The sequence below is a fragment of the Dipodomys merriami genome, unplaced genomic scaffold, assembly GCF_024711535.1.
Source record: "Dipodomys merriami isolate MVZ:Mamm:240054 unplaced genomic scaffold, mDipMer1.0.p SCAF_2, whole genome shotgun sequence".
Lineage (NCBI taxonomy): Eukaryota > Metazoa > Chordata > Mammalia > Rodentia > Heteromyidae > Dipodomys > Dipodomys merriami.
The window spans coordinates 79,672,993-79,694,432 of record NW_027203381.1 but is presented as its reverse complement, the minus strand read 5'-3'; the positions used below and the strand labels follow the sequence as shown (position 1 = coordinate 79,694,432).

Here is a 21,440-nt window from a genome sequence, read left to right as displayed (position 1 = left end):
TCTGCATGTGACTAGGTGGTGTAAGAAAGCATCATCAACAACCAGATCAGCACAGCACACACTTAGTTCAAAGCTAAATTTTTCTTATCTTCCTACAAATTGGTAACTTATCTGATGGTATGAGAAATTAAGTGGCACAGTGATACTAATTAAACAACCAGACCCAGCTCCTGAGTTTATCTAGGAAGATTAGCATCATCTCCTTAAGAAGAAAACATTGCCAAAGCAGCTATCAGTACTGACCAGGCTCAATAGATTCTAGTGGAGACCTATTTCAATCTCTTGGACAGGTGAGGTAGAAATGAGAAATATATGTATAATTTATAAACATATATACTTTGTATATAAAATATATTTATATTATATGATATCATAAATATATAAAATACAAATAAGTACATTATATTGTAAATGTATTTTATATAAAATATATTTGTCACTTTACACTAAATATTCCTTTACAAACATGTGAAAACACTTTCAAATACAAAATTTCATTTGTCCTTTATATTCTAGGTAAAACAGGTTTTATTAGCAATGGATAAGAATAATAAAGAAACTAAGACACAAAGAAGTTTTGTCACCTGCCCAAAGTCAAAGTCAGGTAAAGTGGGAGACAGATACAACACAGTGCTTGGTTTTGCGTTCTCTCAAGAATAACAAGAGCTTACTTAGCATGCACAAAACCCTGGATTGATTGATTGATTGATTGATTGATTGATTGATTGATTGATTTTTGCTCATCCTTGGGCTTGAACTAAGGGCCTGGGCATTGTCAATGAGCTTTGTTTGCTCAAGGCTAGTGCTCTACCATTTGAGCCACAGCCCCACATCTGGCTTTTTCTGTTTATGTGGTAGTGAGGAATCGAACCCAGGGTCTCATACATGCTAGGCAAGCACTCTATCACTAAGCCACATTCCAAGCCCCTTGGATTTATTTTTTATTCTTTATGTTTTATTTTTATCTGCTAGTACTGGAGCTAGAACTCAGGGCCTGGGCACTGTCCCTTACAGTTTTTACTCAAAGCTGGTGCTCTACCACTTGAGTAAAACCTCCACTTTGGGTTTTTGCTGGTTAATTAGAAATGAGAGTTTCACAGACTTTCTAACCTGAGCTGGCTTTGAATCATGATCCTCACATCTCAGCCCCTTGAGAAAGATTATAGGCATGAACCACTGATGCCTGGCTAAGGCCCTAGATTTGATCCTACAACAAGGGAAGGGGGGGAATAAGAATAATAGGAAAATAACTTCCAGATTTTACTGGGTTATGAGAAACATCAAGAAAAAATGAACATCAGTTCAAATTTTCCTAGATGGTTAAATAAAACCATAAAACAATAATCTTTTAAGTATGAAGTAATACACAACATATGCACTTGTCTATGTACAACAGATAATACATTTGTATGTGTTATGCGTGTACAAACATGTACACATGATATCAATTAATCACCATTAAGACACACAAACTGGCAATGGTGACTTATATGCCTATACTCATAGCTACTAAAAAGACTGGGATCTGATGACTGCAGTTCAAAGCCAGCCTGGTCAGGAAGGTTCATGAGACTTTTATTTCCAATCTCCAATTAACAACACACACACACACACACATTGGAAATGGAGCTGTGGCTCAAGTGTTGAGCCCTGAATTAGTTGCCAGTACTCACACACACACACACACACACACACACACACACACACACACACACACACACACATACACATACACAAACCCACTCCTTTCCTCAGTATTGGCTTGCCTTTTCTGAGATAAATATTACTATTCTGATTTTTCTCATAGACTTTTAGACTGCTCTTGAAGTTCACAAAAAACACAATCAGGATATAATCACTTTTGTCTGCTTCTTTTTAAATTTATTGATATAAAGGTAATGTACAGAGGAGTTACAGTTACATAAGTTAGATAAAGAGTATATTACTTTTGGAACAATGTCACCCATTCCCTCATTCTCTCTGTTTTTCCCTCCAGTGCCTCCACACAAGTTGAATAGTTCATTTTCAGCATAGTGTCTAGTGTGTTTTACTGCTGCATTTGTTCACCCTTTGTCCTTCCATTTCTCTGCCTTCCTTACATTCCCCATTCATCTTTACTCCATAACATACCTGTGAGATCTGTGTATACATCAGTAGCTTCATTTTGTGAATATATGATATTTTATATGTTAATATTGGTATATATTATATATTGATATCTGAATTGTTTCCAGTCTGGGTGATAAAAACTGTGAAGAAATTCTATGCACATTCTTATGTGTGATTCTGGTGAACTGTGAGCCAAAATAAAATCCTTTTTTTTAGTGCTCTATTGAATTAGTGGGTTACAGGGCAGACATGTATTTATTAGTGAAGGATAATGCCATAGCGTCTGTTTGGGAGTTCCAGTTTTCCACGTCTTTACCAGCACCTAGCCTTCATCAGTTCTGTCAAGCCTAGCCTCTGGGAGAATGCAAGGGCTCTTTCGTTGGATATTATCTTACAATTTTCTGAGGACTAATGATGTTGAGTACACATGAGACCCTTGTATGGACTGATTTTAAAAATCAGTCTGGGCTGGGAAGGTGGCTCAGTGGTAGAGCGCTTGCCTTACATGCATGAGGCCCTGGGTTCGATTCCTCAGCACCACATAAGCAAAAAGAAAAAAGCCAGAAGTGGTGCTGTGGCTAAAGTGGTCTCGCTAGCTTTAAGCTGAAGAGCTGAGGGACAGCGCCCAGGCCCAGAGTTCAGGCCCCATGACCGGATCCAAAAAATAAAAATAAAAATCAGTCTATGTGTATCTTTAGTCTTTTGACATATAGAATCTTCAATAGACTGTGATTTGATGAAGACAAATTTTTGTTTTTCTGTCAGTGCCAGGTTTTGAATTCAGAGCCTCACACTTGGTGGGCTTGCTTGCTTATCTGGAGCTCTACCACTTGGGCTATGCCTCCAGATAAATTTTTTGCTGTTTATTTTGGAGATGGTGTCTTATGGACTTGTTCTGCCTGGGCTAGGTTGGAACTACCATCTTCTTTACAGTATTACTTTGGTAGTTTAAGTCTTTCAGTTGTACAACAGAAGTTTCATTGTTACATTTCCACACTTGTCTCTTTTTTTTGGTCTGTCTGTCGTGGGGCTTGAACTCTGGGCCTGGGCACTGACAGCTCTTCAGCTCAAGGCTCATACTCTACTACTTGAGGCACAGTGCCGCCTCTGGCTTTTTCTGCTTATGTGGTGCTGAGGAATAGAACCCAGGGCCTCATGCATGCAAGGCAAGCACTCTACCACTGAGTCACCTTCCCAGCCCTCCACACTTGTCTTTTATGTGCCCCGGTGAACTTCACCTCTCCATCAATTTCCCCCATTCTAGTTCCCCTTCTTAAAACAGGTTCAGCTGACTTCATTGTTCTGTTTTCAAACATAGAGTTAAACTAAGTGGACCATATGACATTTTGTTTCCATCTTTCAGCTCAAAACATGTTCTACCACTACCATATTTTATTGATTTGTAGCTTATCTCAAATTGCGTTGCGTAACTTCTGAACACTGGTAAGTCTTCTTAGTTTTTTTTCAATTCTAGTTTGATTTCACTGAAATCAAGACAATTACATCTTTGATTTTAGCATATGTGAATAAGTATTTACTTTATGGCCCTGAATGTGCTATATGAAATTTGAAAGGAATGTGTTTCCTTCTAAACTGTTAGATTGATTGGATTATTCATTCCATAAATGTGAGGTTACCTTGATTAATAGTTCAGATATACTAAATGTTTTGATTTGGACATTCAATGCCCCACCCCCAGTGGTACAAACTAGGGATAGAGCCTTGCGGAAGGAAGCAGGTCTTGCATATGAAGATTATATCTGGTCCTTGTTACTCCCTTCCCTCTTTCACCAACCTGTTTCCTGGATGCCATATGGTGAACAGTTCTGCTCCACCATATCCTTCCACCATGATACTCTGCCTCCCATAGGCACAGAATTCACAGTGCTAGCTCACTATGGACTGAAACCTCTCAAACTGTGAGCCAAAACAAAATCCTTTTTTTTTTTTTTAATGTGATGGGACTTAAACTCAGGGCCTGAGCACTGTTCCTGAGCTCTTTTGCTCGAGGTTAGCACTCTACCATTTTGAGTCACAGCCCTACTTACAGTTTTTGAGTGGTTAATTGGAGGTAAGAGTCTCATAGAGACTTTCCTGCCTGGGCCGGCTCCAAACCACAGTCCTCAGATCTCAGCCTCCTGAGTAGTTAGGGTTACAAGCATGAGTCATTGTTGCCTGGCATTATTTCTTTTATATAGCTCGAAGCAATGCTATAAGATATATACAATTTTAGAATTTTAAAAAGATCTTCCTATAAAATTGACCATTTTATTGTAAAACGTCCCCCTTTACTAAAATTATTTGCTTTAGTGTCCATTTTCTCATGATGAGAAAACAGTTCTTGAAGTCTTATGGCATTTGGATAAACTACTACATGTGCCAGGATGCAGAGATGTCTGAGCCCTACTCAATTCCAATAAGCCCAATAATTCCACTGATCTTCCACTGTCCCACCTTAACTAGGATGAGCCAACCAGAAGCAGTCCTTCCCAGCATCAAATATCCCACCAGCAAATTCCTGTCATATTCTTATCCTGAATATGCTTATCACCTTTATTATACTTAGTCCCTCCTTCCCTCAGCTCTTCAGCTCAAGGCTAGCGCTCTACCATTTGCGCCACAGCACAACTTCCACCTTTTTTTTTCTGCTTATGTGGTGCTGAGAATTGAACCCAGGGCCTTATGCATGCAAGGCAAGCATTCTACCACTGAGCCACCTTCCCAGCCTGTTAAGAGTCTTCTTATAGTGAGCCTGCTCACTCAGAGATTTTCTTCACTTGGCAAATTTGCATAGTCCCTTAATGAGTAATGAATGAACTTTTAAAATTACTTGTGGTCATGGGCTCTCCTGTGCTGTGGTACCTAATAGTTCTGCTTCAGAGTGGAGGGAGGCAGAGCAGGAGGAAGCCAAGTCTGATTCTTTTTTCTTTTTTGTCGGCCCTCAGGCCCTCTGGCCCTGAGCACTGTCCCTCAGCTCTTCAGCCCAAGGCTTAGTGCTCTACTACTTGAGCCACAGTACCACTTCCAGCCTTTTCTGTTTATGTGGTGCTGAGGAATCAAACTCAGGGCCTCATGCATGCGAGGCAAGCACTCTACCACTGAGCCACCTTCCCAGCCCCTAATTCTAATGTTCTAGTTTTAATATAGTGTATCAACTTTCTTTTGAAAAGTGGTTACATGTCATATGTGTGTGGGGTTTTAATAGGTCCATGTCTCATAAACATCACATAGCTTGTTAAGCCTTTTAAAGTTTAGTTTACTTTTTAAAATGTAAGTGAACATCTGACTCTTGAATTACTCTAACTTACTGATTTTAAATCTAACCTTTTGCTATTAGCTTATTTACTTTAAAAGTGTGAGGGCTAAGAGACATAGATGAAGTGTTGAGTGTCTGCCTAGCAAGCTCAAGGTTCTGAGTTCAAACTCCAGTACTAAGAATAAAATAATAGGAAAATTGTGTGGCTCAAATACATACTGGATTTGATACATTAATTAAATATTTGTTATTCCTGTTTATCTTCTGTATTAACATTTGGTTTTACCTTATTATTCTTTTGCTGGTTATCCTGAAATTTATGATAAATAACTTTGACTATACAACCTACTTCCTAATTTTTCCAACTTTTCAGCAATGAAATATTCTGAAGCACACTTTACACTTTCACTTTGTGCTATCGACTTGTACCTTCACATATTCATAAAGCTTATTAGACATAATTTTTATTTACTTATTTACTTATGGTTGTTCTGGGTTTGAGCTCAAGGCTTCAAGCTTGCTAGGTAGATGCTCTCCCATTTGAACCACACTGCTAGTCCTATTTTGGCAAAATTTAAAGGTTGCTTAAAAATAATACTTTAAGATTAAATTAGTACATACAATAACCAGAAGAAGCAGAATTTACAATGCAAAAATGCAAAGTTTATTTTCTTAAATAAAATACTATATTCATATCTATACAAATAATTATTACAGCCATTAAAATGTTACATTTAACAATAAAAATTTCAAAACTTTAAACAAGAGCATGGTTTGGAATATTCACACCCTAATACAATGCATTTGTAAAAAGATGTCAAAATAAACAGGACCTATTCTTATTTACAACTGTAGTACAATTCTGATCATAGTATACACGCCTGCTCTGGATTTTTATTACAAAACAGATTTGTTTCCATTAGAATTATAAACCAGGTCATGTACAGTAATAGTTCAGAGAGACAGCAGACACTGCTGGCTTGATAATAATATACAAATATTACACTATTGAAGCATTAAAATTAGTTTTAGGTTTTCCTGGTGAGTGCTCTACAGTAAGATTCTCACCCAGTGTGTCCATAAATAATTTCTGAAGGTAATTATGTTCAGATTTTTCTTTTTTTTTTACCAAAATGAAAATAGATATATACATATATAACCTGCTCAAAGTGGAAGAATCTTTCTTCACAGTAACAGCTGCAGCATCTTAAGCAACACTGTCTGGTCCCTTTCTTCTTGGAAGATCAACAGTTCAACTCCCCATAAAGTTTACCACTATTGTCAAGTCCAGCCTCAGTGAGCTCACAGGTGAAACTGACTTTAAGACCTCAAGGGTAGGAGGGCAGAGAGGCCCAACAAAAGTGAAGAAGGGATTTCAATAGATTAAACTTTAAGTTCCTATGACATAGTTATATGTGCAGCTGTGAGACAAAAAAAAAGAAAGAACATCTCTGTAAAAAATGTTACATTACAAATGAAGTTTCTACTTCTCATACAAGTTTAGAGAGAGATTATTCAGTCTCCAAAATAACACCAATTTGCATCTTATATCCAACATTTTTAACCTGTATTCATGTTTAGGAAGCATCTGACCACAGACACATGCCAGGAAGATTACAGTTGAGTTTATGCAAATCTGAAATCAGGATGCTGATCCTCACACACAAGTTGTGTATAAAAGCAATTTGGCTACTAACTAGCAAGTTGTTTGTTTTTTTAAAGATGGCTCAGAGCATGATAAGGCAACAGTGAGAAAAACCAGCTCTCCTACTTGTCTCCTACAAGGTGTTTGCTGACCCAGCAGGTACCATCCCAGCTGGCCTTTTGCTTTCACAGGGGAATGGGTGAGTGATATGTTCCAGTATCTGGTGTAAGGACCAGAGGCACAGTTCCAGGTTAAAGTGCAGTACCAGGGCAGAGGCATAGGGACAGAACTAGAAGCTGGACGTCAAACAATGTCAACACTTTCTTCCAGCATATCTAGACTGCCTAAGTATAAACGTGATTCCACACTCTAGTAGAAACCAACACAGGAAGAGGAGAATGCAGAGTTAAGTCAAAATAAAATGACCAATGTTTTATAGAACTTTGGGGAAGGAAAAACAGTAACATTCAGTCAAAAAGACATTTGGAGAAGTTAATTTCCGTCTTGAATTTGCATGTATGTTATCTGAAAATCATTGCTCAGAAATGGACTCCACAACACCTTTTCTGGCTGATGCCTTCTAGTGTACACAGCTATAGACAAAGACAGCACTTATCTGGATGACAGAATCACAATGACTCTCAAGTTCCCAAGAACACTGGCCCAAAGCCATTTCATGTTGTTGCCACGTTCACCTGCCCTTTCTTCATTGTACCCTAGGGAAAAAACGAGTCCACCAAACCAAGGAACACAGCCATTTGGCACACTAAAATACTAAACCAAGTTTGCATTAATGTTGTTTGGAGAAACTATTGTCACCCCTTAAGAGCATAGGAGACACAGCAGTCCCCGAAGCCAGGAACTGAGAATCACCTGCACACACTGACCTAGTAGATGGTTGTCCCCCAATACACGCTTCCAGGCAAAGGAGCAATTATCCTGCTAAGCACATGCGCAGGCTCCCTGTGACAGCATGAAATGGAGTTGGTGTGAGAAAATAAGAGCCTAGGTCCCTATGCATCAAAGGAAAGATAAAGCTGAGAAGCATGTTAGTAAGTCTTGACCCTTTCTTAGAACTGCAAATTTTACTTCCATTAAAGTGAGTCCACATTCTTTTAAGTATTAATTTTGGCCTCTCCATGAAATGACTGTTAGAAGGCAAGAACAAGGCAAATGATGTAGCTTGTAAATGCTTGAATAATTGTGTGCTTTAAGAAGGCTGATTCTTAAACCAGGCACCGGTGGCTTATACCTGTAACCCTAGCTACTCAGGAGGCTGAGATCTGAGGATCACACTTCAAAGCCAGCCCAGTCAGAAAAGTCCATAAGGCTCTTATCTCTAATAAACTACTCAGGAAAAGCCAGAAGTGGTGTTGTGGCTCAAGTGGTAGGGCACTAGCTGTAAGCACAAAAAGGCTCGGATTCAGCGTCCAGGCCCTGAGTTCAAGTCCCATGACCAGCAAAAAACAAAAACAAAACAAAAAAGAAGTTTGCTTTTTCCAAGTTGCTCGTCAGTACAGTCCTTCACAACTCTGTGCTGTTCACTTTCCTTCTCACAGTTCAGACATGTCAGATCTCAGCTATTGTGATCACTGTGGGATTCCTGCATTTTACTTAGGACAATGATGTTATCCCTTACAATCTTATAACAACAACAACAACAAAAAGCTCCTGAATCGATATAAAACATTTCCAAAGCTATTGATAGTTTAAAAAGTCATAGCAAAATGGATTTCTTCTATGATCAACTTGTTTAACAAATGCATTGAAAGTTTACACATGAAGACATTTGAAATTTTGCACTCCATTAAAACTTATTGTTAATGTTGAACCAACCTTTTTCTGTGAATCTACATGATCAATGCTAAAAAAGCAAGAGCAATGATTTAATCAAAAACACTTATGACTCGATGTAACTTTGTGTTACAAAATTAATCTTAATGATTTTTAAGAAGTAGAATCAAAAGCCGGGTGCCAGTGGTTCACGCTTTTATTCCTAGCTACCCAAGAGGCTGAGATCTGAGCATCACAGTTCAAAGCCAGCCCAGCTAGGAAAGTCTGTGAAACTCTTATCTCAATAAACCACCAGAAAAACCGAAGTGGCGCTGTAGCTCAAGTGGTAGAGCACTCACCTTGAGCTGAAGAGCTGAGGGACAGCGCCCAGGCCCAGAGTTCAAGCCCCACAACCGACAATAAAAAAAAAATAATAATAAAGAAAAAAGAAAAAAAAGAACCAAATGTTAGCAAGCTGAGAATAACACTGCATTTTTTATAACCAAAACTGACTGCTTGGTTTTTTGTTTTGTTTTTTGCCATTATACCAGCAAAAAGTTGAGTCTGGATATCACTAGTTATTACATAGCAAATTCCTCTCCCAAATCATGTTGCTTTAAATTAAATACTTAAAACAATACTGCTGATAAATACTCATGTTTTTAAATCATTAAGAGCACTAATGGTGTGAAGTTTCAGATTTGGGCCCATACATGAAATACATGAAATAATCTCTAACATATTATATTTATAAGACAATTAGAGCCATAAAATCCTGATTATTTGCAGATACTACACATCTTTCTTCAGCTGGTCAAATAAGCCTGAGACTCAGTCAACATTTAAGTATAGTATTCTTGTGAAAGCACTGAGAAATGCAAATGCTGTATCCTGACAGTAACAGACTCTGAGAACTTTCAGCTTCTCAACACAAGTGGTGCTAAGCACCTGTAGTCTCCAGTCCCCAGGTCCCCACAATCACAGTAGACTGAGGCAGGATGGATGATTAGTTGGACCCAGGAATTCAAGATTAGTTGGCTACATAACAAGATCCCAATCATACACACAAAAAAGAAAGAGCTGAGTGCGGGTGGCTCATATCTGTAATCCTAGATACTTAGGAGGCTGAGATCTGAGGATCTTGGTTTGAAGCCAGCCCAGGCAGAACAGTCTGTAAGACTCTTTAATCACAAAAAAATCCAGAAGTGGAGCTGGGGCTCAAGTGGTAGATGGCTAATCTTTCAGCAAATAAAGCTAGGAACAGTTGCCCAGGCACTGAGTTCAAGTCCTAGGACCGACCAACACACACACACACACACACACACACACACACACACACACACACACACACACACACACACACACACACACAACCACACACACACACACACACACACACACACACACACACAGTGAGTTTCTCTCTAGCCTGTTACTTTAGTTCCAATTATACTTGGCAATCCCCAGTCCGTCAGAACTCCCCGACAAATGGATATATATGTGAGACAGAAAAAGAGAAAAGTGGGGCTGGGAAGGTAGCTCAGTGGTACAGTGCTTGCCACGCATGCATGTGGTCCTGGGTTCGATTCCTCAGTACCATATAAACAGAAAAACCTGGAAGTGGGCTGTGGCTCAAGTGGAAGAGTGCTAGCCTTGAGCTGAAAAGCTGAGGGACAGTGCCTAGGCCCAGAGTTCAGGCCCCCCACCGGCAAAAAAAAAAAAAAAAAAAAAAAAAGGAAAGAAAAGTGAGGGAGAATGAATAGTCAAATACTAACTTGCCCATCCAGAAACTGGCAGATCAGACCTTTCAACTGCAAAATCTGAATGTACAAGCTTCAGGTTCACTTAAATTTCACTTTTTTTGTACACTACATTTGTTGTTGTTGGCTGTGGGGCTTGAACTTTGGGCCTGGGCACTGTCCTCAGCCCTTAAGCTCAAAGCAAGCACTCTACCACTTGAACCACAGCGCCACTTCCGGTTTTCTGGTGGTTGATTAGAGATAAGAGTCTCACATACCTGCCCGGGCTGGCTTTGAACCGTGATCCTCAGATCTCAGCCTCCTAAGTAGCTAGGATTGCAGGCTTGAGTCACCAGCACCTGGCTAAAAAGTTTCAAATGCTATGTTTACCCATTTTGTCTTAGTAACCTATTTATGAAATTCTCTTCCCCAAGATCATTTTCAAGGGAGAAAATGCAGCTTTCTCTTCTTGATGCCACCTATTTTTTTTTGGCCTTCCTGCTTTGTTGGCAGTTGGAGAGGCACAAACCCCTGGCATTGAGTTTTCACTGACAACTGCTCTGATCAGTCCTTAGGAGGCTTTGAGCTTGAAAGGGGGGAGGGGGAGGGAGGAGAGAAAGCTGGTCCCTGTAATCACTGCTTTAACAGCTCTTAACAAAACAATATTTATGCATTTCTCCTTCGCATTCCATTTTTACCAGAATATAACAAAGAAGTCATGATTTTACAGACTTAAAATCAGAATATAGGTTTTTACAAGTTTTTAAAATTCAACGTGTGTTTTAAATTTTATTAATTTCAGTGGGGGGAGGGTAAAAAACCCACCTACTTCAAGGTTGTTTTTTTATGATTCTGCAGGTCTCAATTTCCCATTTTCAGATGGTAGGCCTATTATTTTTTCAAATTCATTTATTAATTTTTAACAGACAGAGAAGATTCTATGTATGTATTGTGTACAACATTACTTTGAAGTATATACACACTGTGGAATATTAAGAACTAGTTTTACTTTAAAAATGTCTGTTTTCACATACTCTTACATACACACATATATTCATAAGGACATATATAAAATTTTTTTTCTAAAGCACCATTTCACACCTATCATGAAAAATAATTCATTTTCTTTTATAACTTTTATGAAGATAATAATGCAATATACAATATCATATTTAAAATATAAATATCAGCAAATTAAAACACTGAGAACTTAAAATTCTGTTCAGAAATATTTTAAAAAGCTCACATAAATGTGTAAATTATAAACTCATGATTTACTGAGCAGTCCTAATATTTAAATGAATGGACAAGAATTTCTTTCAGCATTAAATAAAAAGAACACGAAGTCAAAATTCAGTTGAAACTCTAATGGTCAAGTGAACCCATGAACTCCACAATGTGACTTTTATCCTGATGGCCCAATATACAACACAAGAATAAAATGGAGAACATCTACATACTTTACCTTTTAGCTTTTATATTTTTAAGACTAATTATCTTGAGGAAGACCTTGCTTCAGAAGAGCTTGGCACAATAGAGGATAATGCGGCTCCGTACTTTGAAAAACAAGTCGAGTTCAGATAATTGATGAATAATTACAATTAAGAAAGACTCTACCTAAACCAAACCTTAGAAATAAAAGCTTATTAAATAATTCATTTGTTACTGATTGAGCATTCAATTCAATATCAATTCAACACCTGTCATAAAAATAATTGTGTTTTAAATTTGGCTATTAGCCAACATCTAGTAATAAGCCATTAAGTTGCCTGTATTTTTGGACTGCAACTCAACTACTTCATCTATTTTACATTTATCAATTTAAATTTAAAATCTTAGCCCCATCCTGTCACCCAGCACATGCCAAGATGATCTCCATCAACTTTTACTTGGTTAGTATTTAGGGAATGTAAGCCTATATATCAAACTTGGATGTGTAAATATGCCTCAAAGATTAAAAAATAAATAAAAACACATCATACATGTAAAAATAAACGAATTCTTTTTGGCAACCCAGTATTTGCATTATCTCTGGCTTGACTTCCCTACAATCATAAGTGAACTGAAACAAGATTATACAAAAAGAGACACAGATACAGACACACACATAACTTCTTTCTCAATGGGCAACTGTAATCTCACCCAATCCCTTTACATTGAGTTTATATGTAGTTAAACAGCTGAACTGCAATCATGACCTAAAATATGGCTTATGTTGTGGGCAGGTCTATTTGAGGACTGCTTGGAAGAGTCAGAGGCAGAAGAGTTTGCTATTGTAAGCAAAGGTGACATTGCTGAGCCATCAGGAAGAGCTGTTGCTATTTCTGGAAACAAAGATGTCATGTTAAAATTGGATAAGTGAGAGTTGGTCATGTGCATTGGGGGCATATCTGGGAGAAGAGGAAAACTTGGTTGGGCAAAGCCAACGGGTCTAGGAGGAGATAAAATTGATCCAAATCGATTATTTAAACTTCCGCTGTTTACTTTCTCTGTGCTAGGATTGGGGAACATTTGATTAGGAAAATAGGGGATTGAAATATCATTGGACAGCGGGGGATGAGCTGGAGAATAGGGAGGATAGAAAGAGGATAAAGTATTTTGGGGATCTACTGGAATGAGGGCTGGAGTTCGAGTGGCACTAGGCTGAGTGACCTGTGGAATGAAAGAGGAATTAGCATTTATTGGTGGATTCATGCTGCCCTCCGGAATAAAGGGAAAACCAAAATTTTGTGATAGTGTATGTTGATCAGGACCTGAATTATCATTAGGTACTTGGGGACTGTCAGGCATGAAACGAACAATACTTCCTCTCTTCTCTGTAGTAGGTTGTTGACGTCCAAGAATCATACTGCCACTAGTAGAGAGAGGAAGATGGGGAAGACTTGGATCAAAGACATTACTATGCCTTTGGTTTCCAGAACGATTCCTTTCAGGAGGACGAATTTTGGATCCGTTGCTGTCTTGCAGGGGATGTCTTGATCTCTGGGGAACTGAAGAATTAGCCTGCCGCAGAGGAGGCCCCGAGTCAGCACTTCCATGAGATACAGCTGGGTGTGGCAAAGCTGGCCTTGCAACCCCATGCATGTTGGTGGTGACAGGTGGGTTCATGTGGCCCTTGGTTCCATGGCTGTCAGTAATCCTCATAGGATTGGACTTCTGTACAGAGACGTTGGGACTTGTGTTTCGACCTTGAATCTCTCCTGAAGAAGAGGAACTTGAAAAAGGAATACTCAAGGTGCCATTCCTGGTGTTCATAGCACCTAAAGACATGTCACAACTTTCCCTATTCTGACTCTCACTCTCTCTTCTAATGTGGACACTTTCGTGAGCCGGAGGACAGTTATATTCAATTGCGGAGGATGGACCACATTGTGTATTTCTTGGGTGATCTGAGAGTGATCTCTGACTTCCAATGATCTGATCACTCAGGTGAGGAGCAAGCAAACTCTGCATGAAACTCTGGTGACATGGATTTTCACTGTCCCTTGGTGGAAGGGCATTTCCTGGAGGGATGCTCTGAACTGGAGGATAAGGTAATCTCTTTTGCCGGTCAATTGGTGGTGGGCCAGTGTTCTGACTAATTCGAAAAGCTTGGGATTGCATACTCCTCAGTGATGATACAGGATTACCAATTTCATTGTTTCTTGAAGATTGTACTTCAAAATTACTCTGGGGCTGCTGACTGGCTCCACTTGGTTTAAATGTCTGACATTCAGAAAGGCGGATATCTGAGGGGACAGGGTGGTCCATGCGACTCTGCATATTATGAATAGCTAAACTCTTATTTCTGGGAACATCAAGATAGCTTCTCATTTCAAGCTGATCTGAAACTCTGGAGCCTTGAATTGATATACCCATCCTCTGCTCAGAATTAGAAGATGTCTTTCCAATGAGAGCCTCGGCAGAATAACTTGAAACTCGATTTCTCTCGGGCCTGTGTGGAGTACAGGTCATATCTGAAGGTCTGGTCACAATACTTGGTTGGGACACCATTTGCTGTTCCAAGCCCCTTGATGGCAAAAGTCTTTGCATTGGATTATGCCCAGATACATGGTCAGAGGAAACCCCAGTACCTTGCTGTCTGTTTCCAACATCCTGCTGCTGATGCATAATGTCTTGATTGAGGTGGTTCTGGGGATGGCCATGGTGGTTCCGGCTAGTTGAAGGGTTTTCACAGCTCTTCTCTGGCTGGGAATTTCCAAAATGTTGCTGCATCTGTTGCTGTAACTGCTGATGGTGAGGATGTGGCTGACCACTCTTGGGTCTGGATTGCTCCGTTCCATGGTGCTTTGGTTGTAAGGAAAGCTGAGAGGCCTGAGTGCCCTGAACAAGATTCCTCTTTTTCTGCATCTGAACTTCCTGCTGCAGAGTTCTCTGTTGGTGCACACTGTGGGGCTGAGAGTGGACAGCACTCTCAGCATGAGGCACATGATGCTGTAGTTGATACAGATGATGTCTCTCTCTTAACTGCCCTGCTTGCTGCTGCTGCTGCTGCTTTATGTACAGATGGTTACTGTGAAGGTGAGAGACTCCTTGAGCAGGAACGTGCTGCTGGAGGGACTGGAGGTGTTGATTTGTCTGAGTTTGCTGCTGCTGCTCAGCAACTGAAGGCTGAGAACCACACTGAACTTCACTTTGCCTCAGAGTAGGAGCCACAAAGTTGTTACCAGGTGGAAATAATCTTTTAAGGCCATCTCCATGTGCTGGATTGCTGACGGGCACAACTGAGTTTGAAGTGTTGGGCGGGATCTGACTAACCATCATTTGAGTCTGATCAGAAATACTGTCTGGAGTCCGGCTCATGAGGGGCATGTTTTCAAGCCTGAGGGGCACTGGCTGGCAATGTTTTTGACGTTTGGCTGAAGACAGCAGAAGGTCCTCTTGGACAGTGCGCTTCGCAGAATCTTTACGGCTTTCGTGACTTGGTTTCAAAAGGGGCTCTTGAGTCTGTGAATTTGGGATGGTGGTAGTCATAGTACTCAGCTGTTCCTGGGAATATTCTGTTATCAGAGAAGGTCCAGGAGGCTGGCCTCCATAGGAGCTGGATGAAACTGCTGGATTAACTGTTACAGGCATAGGGGCTTGTTCCGAAGTTTGGGCCAAACCTGAACAGCTAACTAGAGGATGGTTGATGTTGCTCTGATGGATAAGATTATTCACACTTAAGCTGGTGAGACTTGGCGGTTGGGAAGCTGAGACTGGTAAGGAGGCATTAGAAGTTTTAATTCCTACAGAGCAACTTGGTTTTTCAAGGGGTCTATCCACTGTTACCTCAATCGAATCCTGAGAGTTAAATTCATTTGGTGTTGCTTCTGTCTCTCCTGTGTCATTCTCTCTAGGCATTTGTGATTTGAAAGGCTGGTCTCCCTCCAAAGATGACGTTTCAGAAGGCTTTGAAGTAACTTCCCTTATATCAGCCTGGATACCAACTCTTCCCTTCTCAATGTTCTCCTGGTCAAAAATAGCTCTGGCTGCCAGAGCGACGATATCAGTTTGCTCTGCGAAGGTACAGCTTTCACATGTGTTCGTTGTTGCACTGGTTACATCTTCTCTAGCTGGTTCAGGAAGCATGGATGCAACTGAGAAACTACGACTACTGCCAGAGCTGGTTGACATGGGAGAGTCAGCCTGCCTACTGCTGAGCAAAGAACCATTAATAACCTCTTGATCAGGGAGGCAGGGATGGTGCTGTGGGGGATCTCGATCATCGCTGTTCATCAGTAATAGTTCCTGTTTGGACTGTGAGTCAACACTGGGATCAACTATCTTAGAATTTTCTGATGAAAAGTCAGAATGATCCACCTGAACTGAAAGAGAGGACTTCTGAGGGTTCTTTTCTTTAGCAAGATCAGATAGCAATGTAGTTAGACCCTGCCCCTTGAAGAGACTTGCTGTTTGCACTGTATCTGGTGACTCCTGCTGGGCTGAGCAAGGTTCTGTGAGGATTTCTACCTCAGAAACACACTCAGTACTTGTAGTGCTTGAGGTGGATGACAAACCAGCAACCTGAGAAACTAAACTCTGGGGATTCGTTGGAGATGGGATCAGCACACTGGCTGAAGTGCAGGACTTGGTAGCATCTAACAGTGCAACACTAATTGGTGTTTTATCCTGAGATGTCTCTCGTTGCAAAGTGAGGGTAGAGTCTTTGGATTTTGCTGGGGCCACAGCAAAATGTTCACTAGTTTCAGATTCTTGGGAGGGTGAGCTAGACTCCTCTGCTGACTTAGATTTGGAGACAGACTCAGGAATGACTTCAGAATTGAGACCGTTCAAGGAATGTGAAGCAGAAACACTTCCAGTATTTGTCTGGGAAATGGTGACAGATGGTAGGACAACAGGGAGGCTTTCCAGCAGCCCATCACTAGATGATGGTTCTCCGGGGCCTTCAGTACTGGGGCAGTCTAACTTGCCCACATCTCTGCCTGGATTCGAGAGACATGGCAGCTTGTTAGCTGCTGTGTGTTTCTTGGCCCCTGGCTTCTTACACAATTTCTTTGACTTCGTGGCAGGTGGTGGTAAACATGTGACAGTGTTCATGGAGGAAGCAGTCACAAGACTGTAAGTATTAGATAGTGAGGCTGAATTCTCTGTGGTCAAGGGAGGAGCTATAGTTGTTGTTAAAGAAACACAGTTAGCTGGGGTGGTTTGATTATTTGCAGCTGTTTGAAGATTGGCAGGCTGGCTAATAGACAGTTGTACACAGCTTTGCCCAGCCATCTGTGATATGCTTTGATTGAGGCTGGCCAAAGCACCAAATGTATTCAGGGCAACGTTAGTATTTGGATCTTCGCTGGTGGTGGGTTGAATAATTTGCATAGGGGTTTGGTTCGTGGTTCCCGATGAAGACATCACAGGCTGCAAAGCAAAGAGCTGTCCATTTAAAGAAATGGTTTGAGGCTGTTGCTGGTTTGACACAGTAACAGAAAAAGTCTGTGTTGAATTAGATGTAGATAAAGATGAAGGTCTTGGTAGTATGTGAACAAGATGTTTTCCTCCAAAAGTCTGGGGGGTTGAAACATTTTGCACTGAATTATGAGACCCTATTAGAGCACTGGCTCCATTGACAGGCAGTCGAACAGAAGCAGTAGGGGGAGCAGAGAGCAGTGGCAAAGGATTCTGATTGGCTGCCTGTATGATGACAATCTGTTGACCTACAGTTTGATTGGGAACTTCTGCCCTCATCACTGTTGGGCATGGGGTCGTGCTGGGTGGCTGAAGAATGATCACATTTTGGTTCGCTGGAGCTGCATTGACAGCTGACCCAACTGGCTGAGCCATCTGAATCACTTGCATTGCTGAATTGAGTGGAAGGATATTTTTTGGAGGCTGAGATTTCATTTGTGGTTGGGCAACTAATGGCTGCGTAGGTAAAGATGAACAAGAAGACGAGGTTACAACTGCTTGTTCAACTGGCTGCCCATCTGCTGGAAGGGAATTAGTTAAGTTGATGCCTGTAGTCACATGTCTACTGTGGTTGCTTGTGGGAGGGCTGGTACCAAGCTCATTTAATACTGGAGACACAGTAGAAGATGATGTCTGGCTTAAGGGCTGAATAGTATTTCCTGCCAGTTGTAAAGTAGTCCATGTTGTTTGTGTGTTTCCAGCTGATGAAATTCGAGTAAGGCTGTTACTAATGTTTTTCAAATCTGAAGCGCTAACACTTGAAGAAGGCAAAGAACAAGAAAGAGTCCAACCATTGTCCAAAGAATTTGTAGCAAGAGTGCTTACTGCAGTGGTGGTCTTCCTGACTCCAGGGGCAGATGGTGCTACCACAGTAATGGTGGTATTTGCCGAGTCTGTGCTCTTGCTAATAATGCTCACTGAAGAAGCATCACCTGCAGACCTCAGAGGCTGGGAGCTGACTGTGGAAGTCACTGCAGCAACCACGGGATTTTGAAAATCACCTCTTAAGTCCTGGCAGGACTTGGGGCCCTGGTGCGCTTGCACTTTCATGGCAGTTGCTGAGGAACTCTGGGGAATGCTTGTAACGCAAGGGGCTGTTTTCTTTAGCAATTTGGGGCTCTCTTGCCCACTGTTATTTTCTGAAGTGTTTTGATCATTTACACACGTCTGCAAGGAACGAAGCTGGTGAGGTTCAGGCCCCACCGACACAGCAATCAGTGAGCCAGCAGTGGCACTAAGCACACGTGATTCACTTTCAGAAGTGGAAAGCTCAAGAATATTTTGAGTGGAAATGGTAGCAGGAAGACAAAGAGGAACAGACTGATTGGCAGCCAATGAAGAAACTGTAGTCTGATGCCATGGCTTGTTTTCAGAAGGGTAAACTCCAGAAATAGACACAGGAGTCACAAGATTGCAAGTCCTCTGTACTGGCACCACATTGGCAGTCTGCTTTTGTAAATTATGACCAACGTTAAAGGTTATCCCCTGAACAGCTGTTCCCTGGCTGTTTGAACCAGGCTGACTCCCATTGGAATAAACGATGATATTTTTTTGAAGCTGGTCAGTTGGAATAACAACAGACACCTTTGAGTTTTTAAGATTTCCTTTCCAGTGGATTGTGGGGTCATCATATAAGCATATGTCATTTGCTTTCAGCAACTCAATGTATCGGCCATTTTCTTTTTGGATTTCTTCCAGTTGTTTTCGTAGCTTTTTTATTTCTTCGGCTATAATATTAGAAATAAAATTCAAGAACACTAGTGAATATCAGTATTTATAATACCAAGAAAGAACAATGTACTAAGCTACTGACTTTGAATCCTAGCATTTAAAATATCTCAACTGAGATTTGACTTTGTTAATGTAAGTTTTTTCTTCTTTCTAAAATAAAAGCCCCTGACCCATTCGTTTTTTTAATCTTCAAAGGTCAACCAACTATAAAAAAAAAATCATTCATAATGGTATAGATTTCACAGTTCTCTATTCCAAACTTTCTAGTAGTGCAGCTACATAGGGGAAACAAGAGAAGGCATACTGATCTCAGAAAATCACACGGAATATATAATATATTCAAATGCTACAAAAGTTTACATGACTTGGGGTTCTTTTTACAATTGTCTTAGTTTCTATTCTACCCTTTGATACAATGGAGGCTAACAGGAGTGAAAATGTATCAAAAGTCAAGCGATAGAACACTGAAGAGAGAGAGCATCAGCACTGGGAATTTTGTTTCCAGTGTAAATCCAAGTCACTGCTGAGCAGTGAAGGTGTCTAACATATCCCTCCCCTTTCTAAGGGACACAGCTTCACTACTGGTCCTACTATGGGGCAGGTTTGACTGCTGGCATTTATGTTCAGGAACCCTAAACATCCCCAGATGCCTTCCCACGGTGGTAGGAATTCTTATCTCTGCCCCACCTAACCCAACTAATCCTACCTTTAAGAGGTAGCCTGAAATGTAAAGCTCCATTTCAATAAGGGTGAGTGGAGACTAACAGATGCTTTTTTCAAATATTTAAACTATGAAGCAAAATAAAGATGCCAGCATGCCATGAATATGAGAAATTATAAGGCAACTAGCAGGCACGAAATAATAATCCTCAATGTTCTCACTTACTGTACATTTATAGCCTGGCAATTGTCTAATTTAATAACAGTAGCAACAATGGTAACAGCTAACTGTATCAAGCATTCATAGGCTCATGCCTCTTTCTGGCCTTCTCACACCTTTTGTGGAATACTCCTCAATGTTTCTCAAACACAAGGGCCTGGACCATAAAAAGACAGCTGCCCTAGGAAAGGGTTAGCTGTTAGTTAGCTAAAAGTTGAAGAAAAAAAAAAAGCATTCTGATCATTGACCTCCTGGACAGGCTTCCCAACATGCTTCCCACCCATTACAATAAACTGTCCCTACCTCAGCAAATTCTGCCTTGCTTTTCTCATTCTAACATGGCCTACTAAACTGTCATAGGAAATTCTCTTTCAGTTGTCAGAGCCAGAAATAAAGCTTTATTTAAACTGGCCTATTACCCCACTTTTACAGTTGTCTGGGACATTTTTTTCTTTTTAGCCTCTCTCCAATGCTAGTAGGAAAACAACTCGCTTGACAGCATAAAAAAATTACAACCCAAAGTCAAATATCCAGTCATTTTGGTGGACACACTGTATATTATGGACTACCTACAAGAACCAACTGGAATAAATGAGTTCTAGTACTAGTATCATGAGTTAGGCAAACATGAGTCCAAAACCAAAATGATACATGCATGCAAGATTAGAGTTAATCTAAATGAGAGAGAGAAGAGTTAAACTAAAATGATTTTATTTGCCATAGGATTCTCCCATACCCTATATGAAGGCCTTAATATTTTTTGAGGGATAGCAAAGGCTTGAATACTCTAAAATAAAGCTTCACTATACACTAACACCTAAGAATCTAACAAATAACAAAAGAGCTAAGAATCTCCAATCATTACCTTGTTCATTATTTCCTCCATTAAGCAAGAGTTCATCATTTTGCCTTTTCAATTCTGTTATATATTTAAAGGCTTGGTCCAGGATCATATTCTTGCTCTGCCAAAGAAAATTAACCACTTAAAAGTTTCACTAAAAGGTAATTAATTTTCTGGGAGAAACTTAAAAGCTTTGACTTTATTACATATATATGCTATGTAACTTTTCAAAATTTATAATGGGTACCATATTCCAAAGCTTTTACTGTTTCCATTTATTAAATATTTATTGAGGATATAGTATGTGTTAGGCTCTCAGAGTATCTGGAGAAGAAAACTGAAAATAAGAAGTGGTACAAGCTGGGCACTGATGGTTCATGCCTGTAATCCTAGTTATTTGGGAAACTGAGATCTGAGGATCATGGTTTGAAGCCATCCTGGACAGGAAAGTCTGTGAGACTTTTTTTTTTCTTTTTTGTCAGTTGTGGAGCTTGAACTCTAGGCCTGGATGCTGTCCCTCAGCTCTTCAGCTCAAGGCGAGAGCTCTACTACTTAAGCCA

At 40.3% G+C, this 21,440-nt stretch overlaps 1 protein-coding gene across 2 annotated transcripts in view; it reads right to left on the bottom strand.

Annotated features, from left to right (window-relative positions):
• Window positions 1–11,752: 11,752 nt before the first annotated feature.
• Usf3 (upstream transcription factor family member 3) overlaps window positions 11,753–21,440 on the bottom strand; it is a 36,011-nt gene continuing 26,323 nt past the window's right edge. For both annotated transcript variants that reach the window (XM_070030220.1, XM_070030221.1), the window contains exons 6-7: window positions 20,905–21,001; window positions 11,753–19,155 (exon numbers count right to left, since the gene is read on the bottom strand). In XM_070030220.1, coding sequence (XP_069886321.1) covers window positions 12,695–19,155; window positions 20,905–21,001 — 6,558 coding nt within the window. In that variant the 3' untranslated portion in view covers window positions 11,753–12,694. The remainder of the gene's footprint in view (window positions 19,156–20,904; window positions 21,002–21,440) is intronic.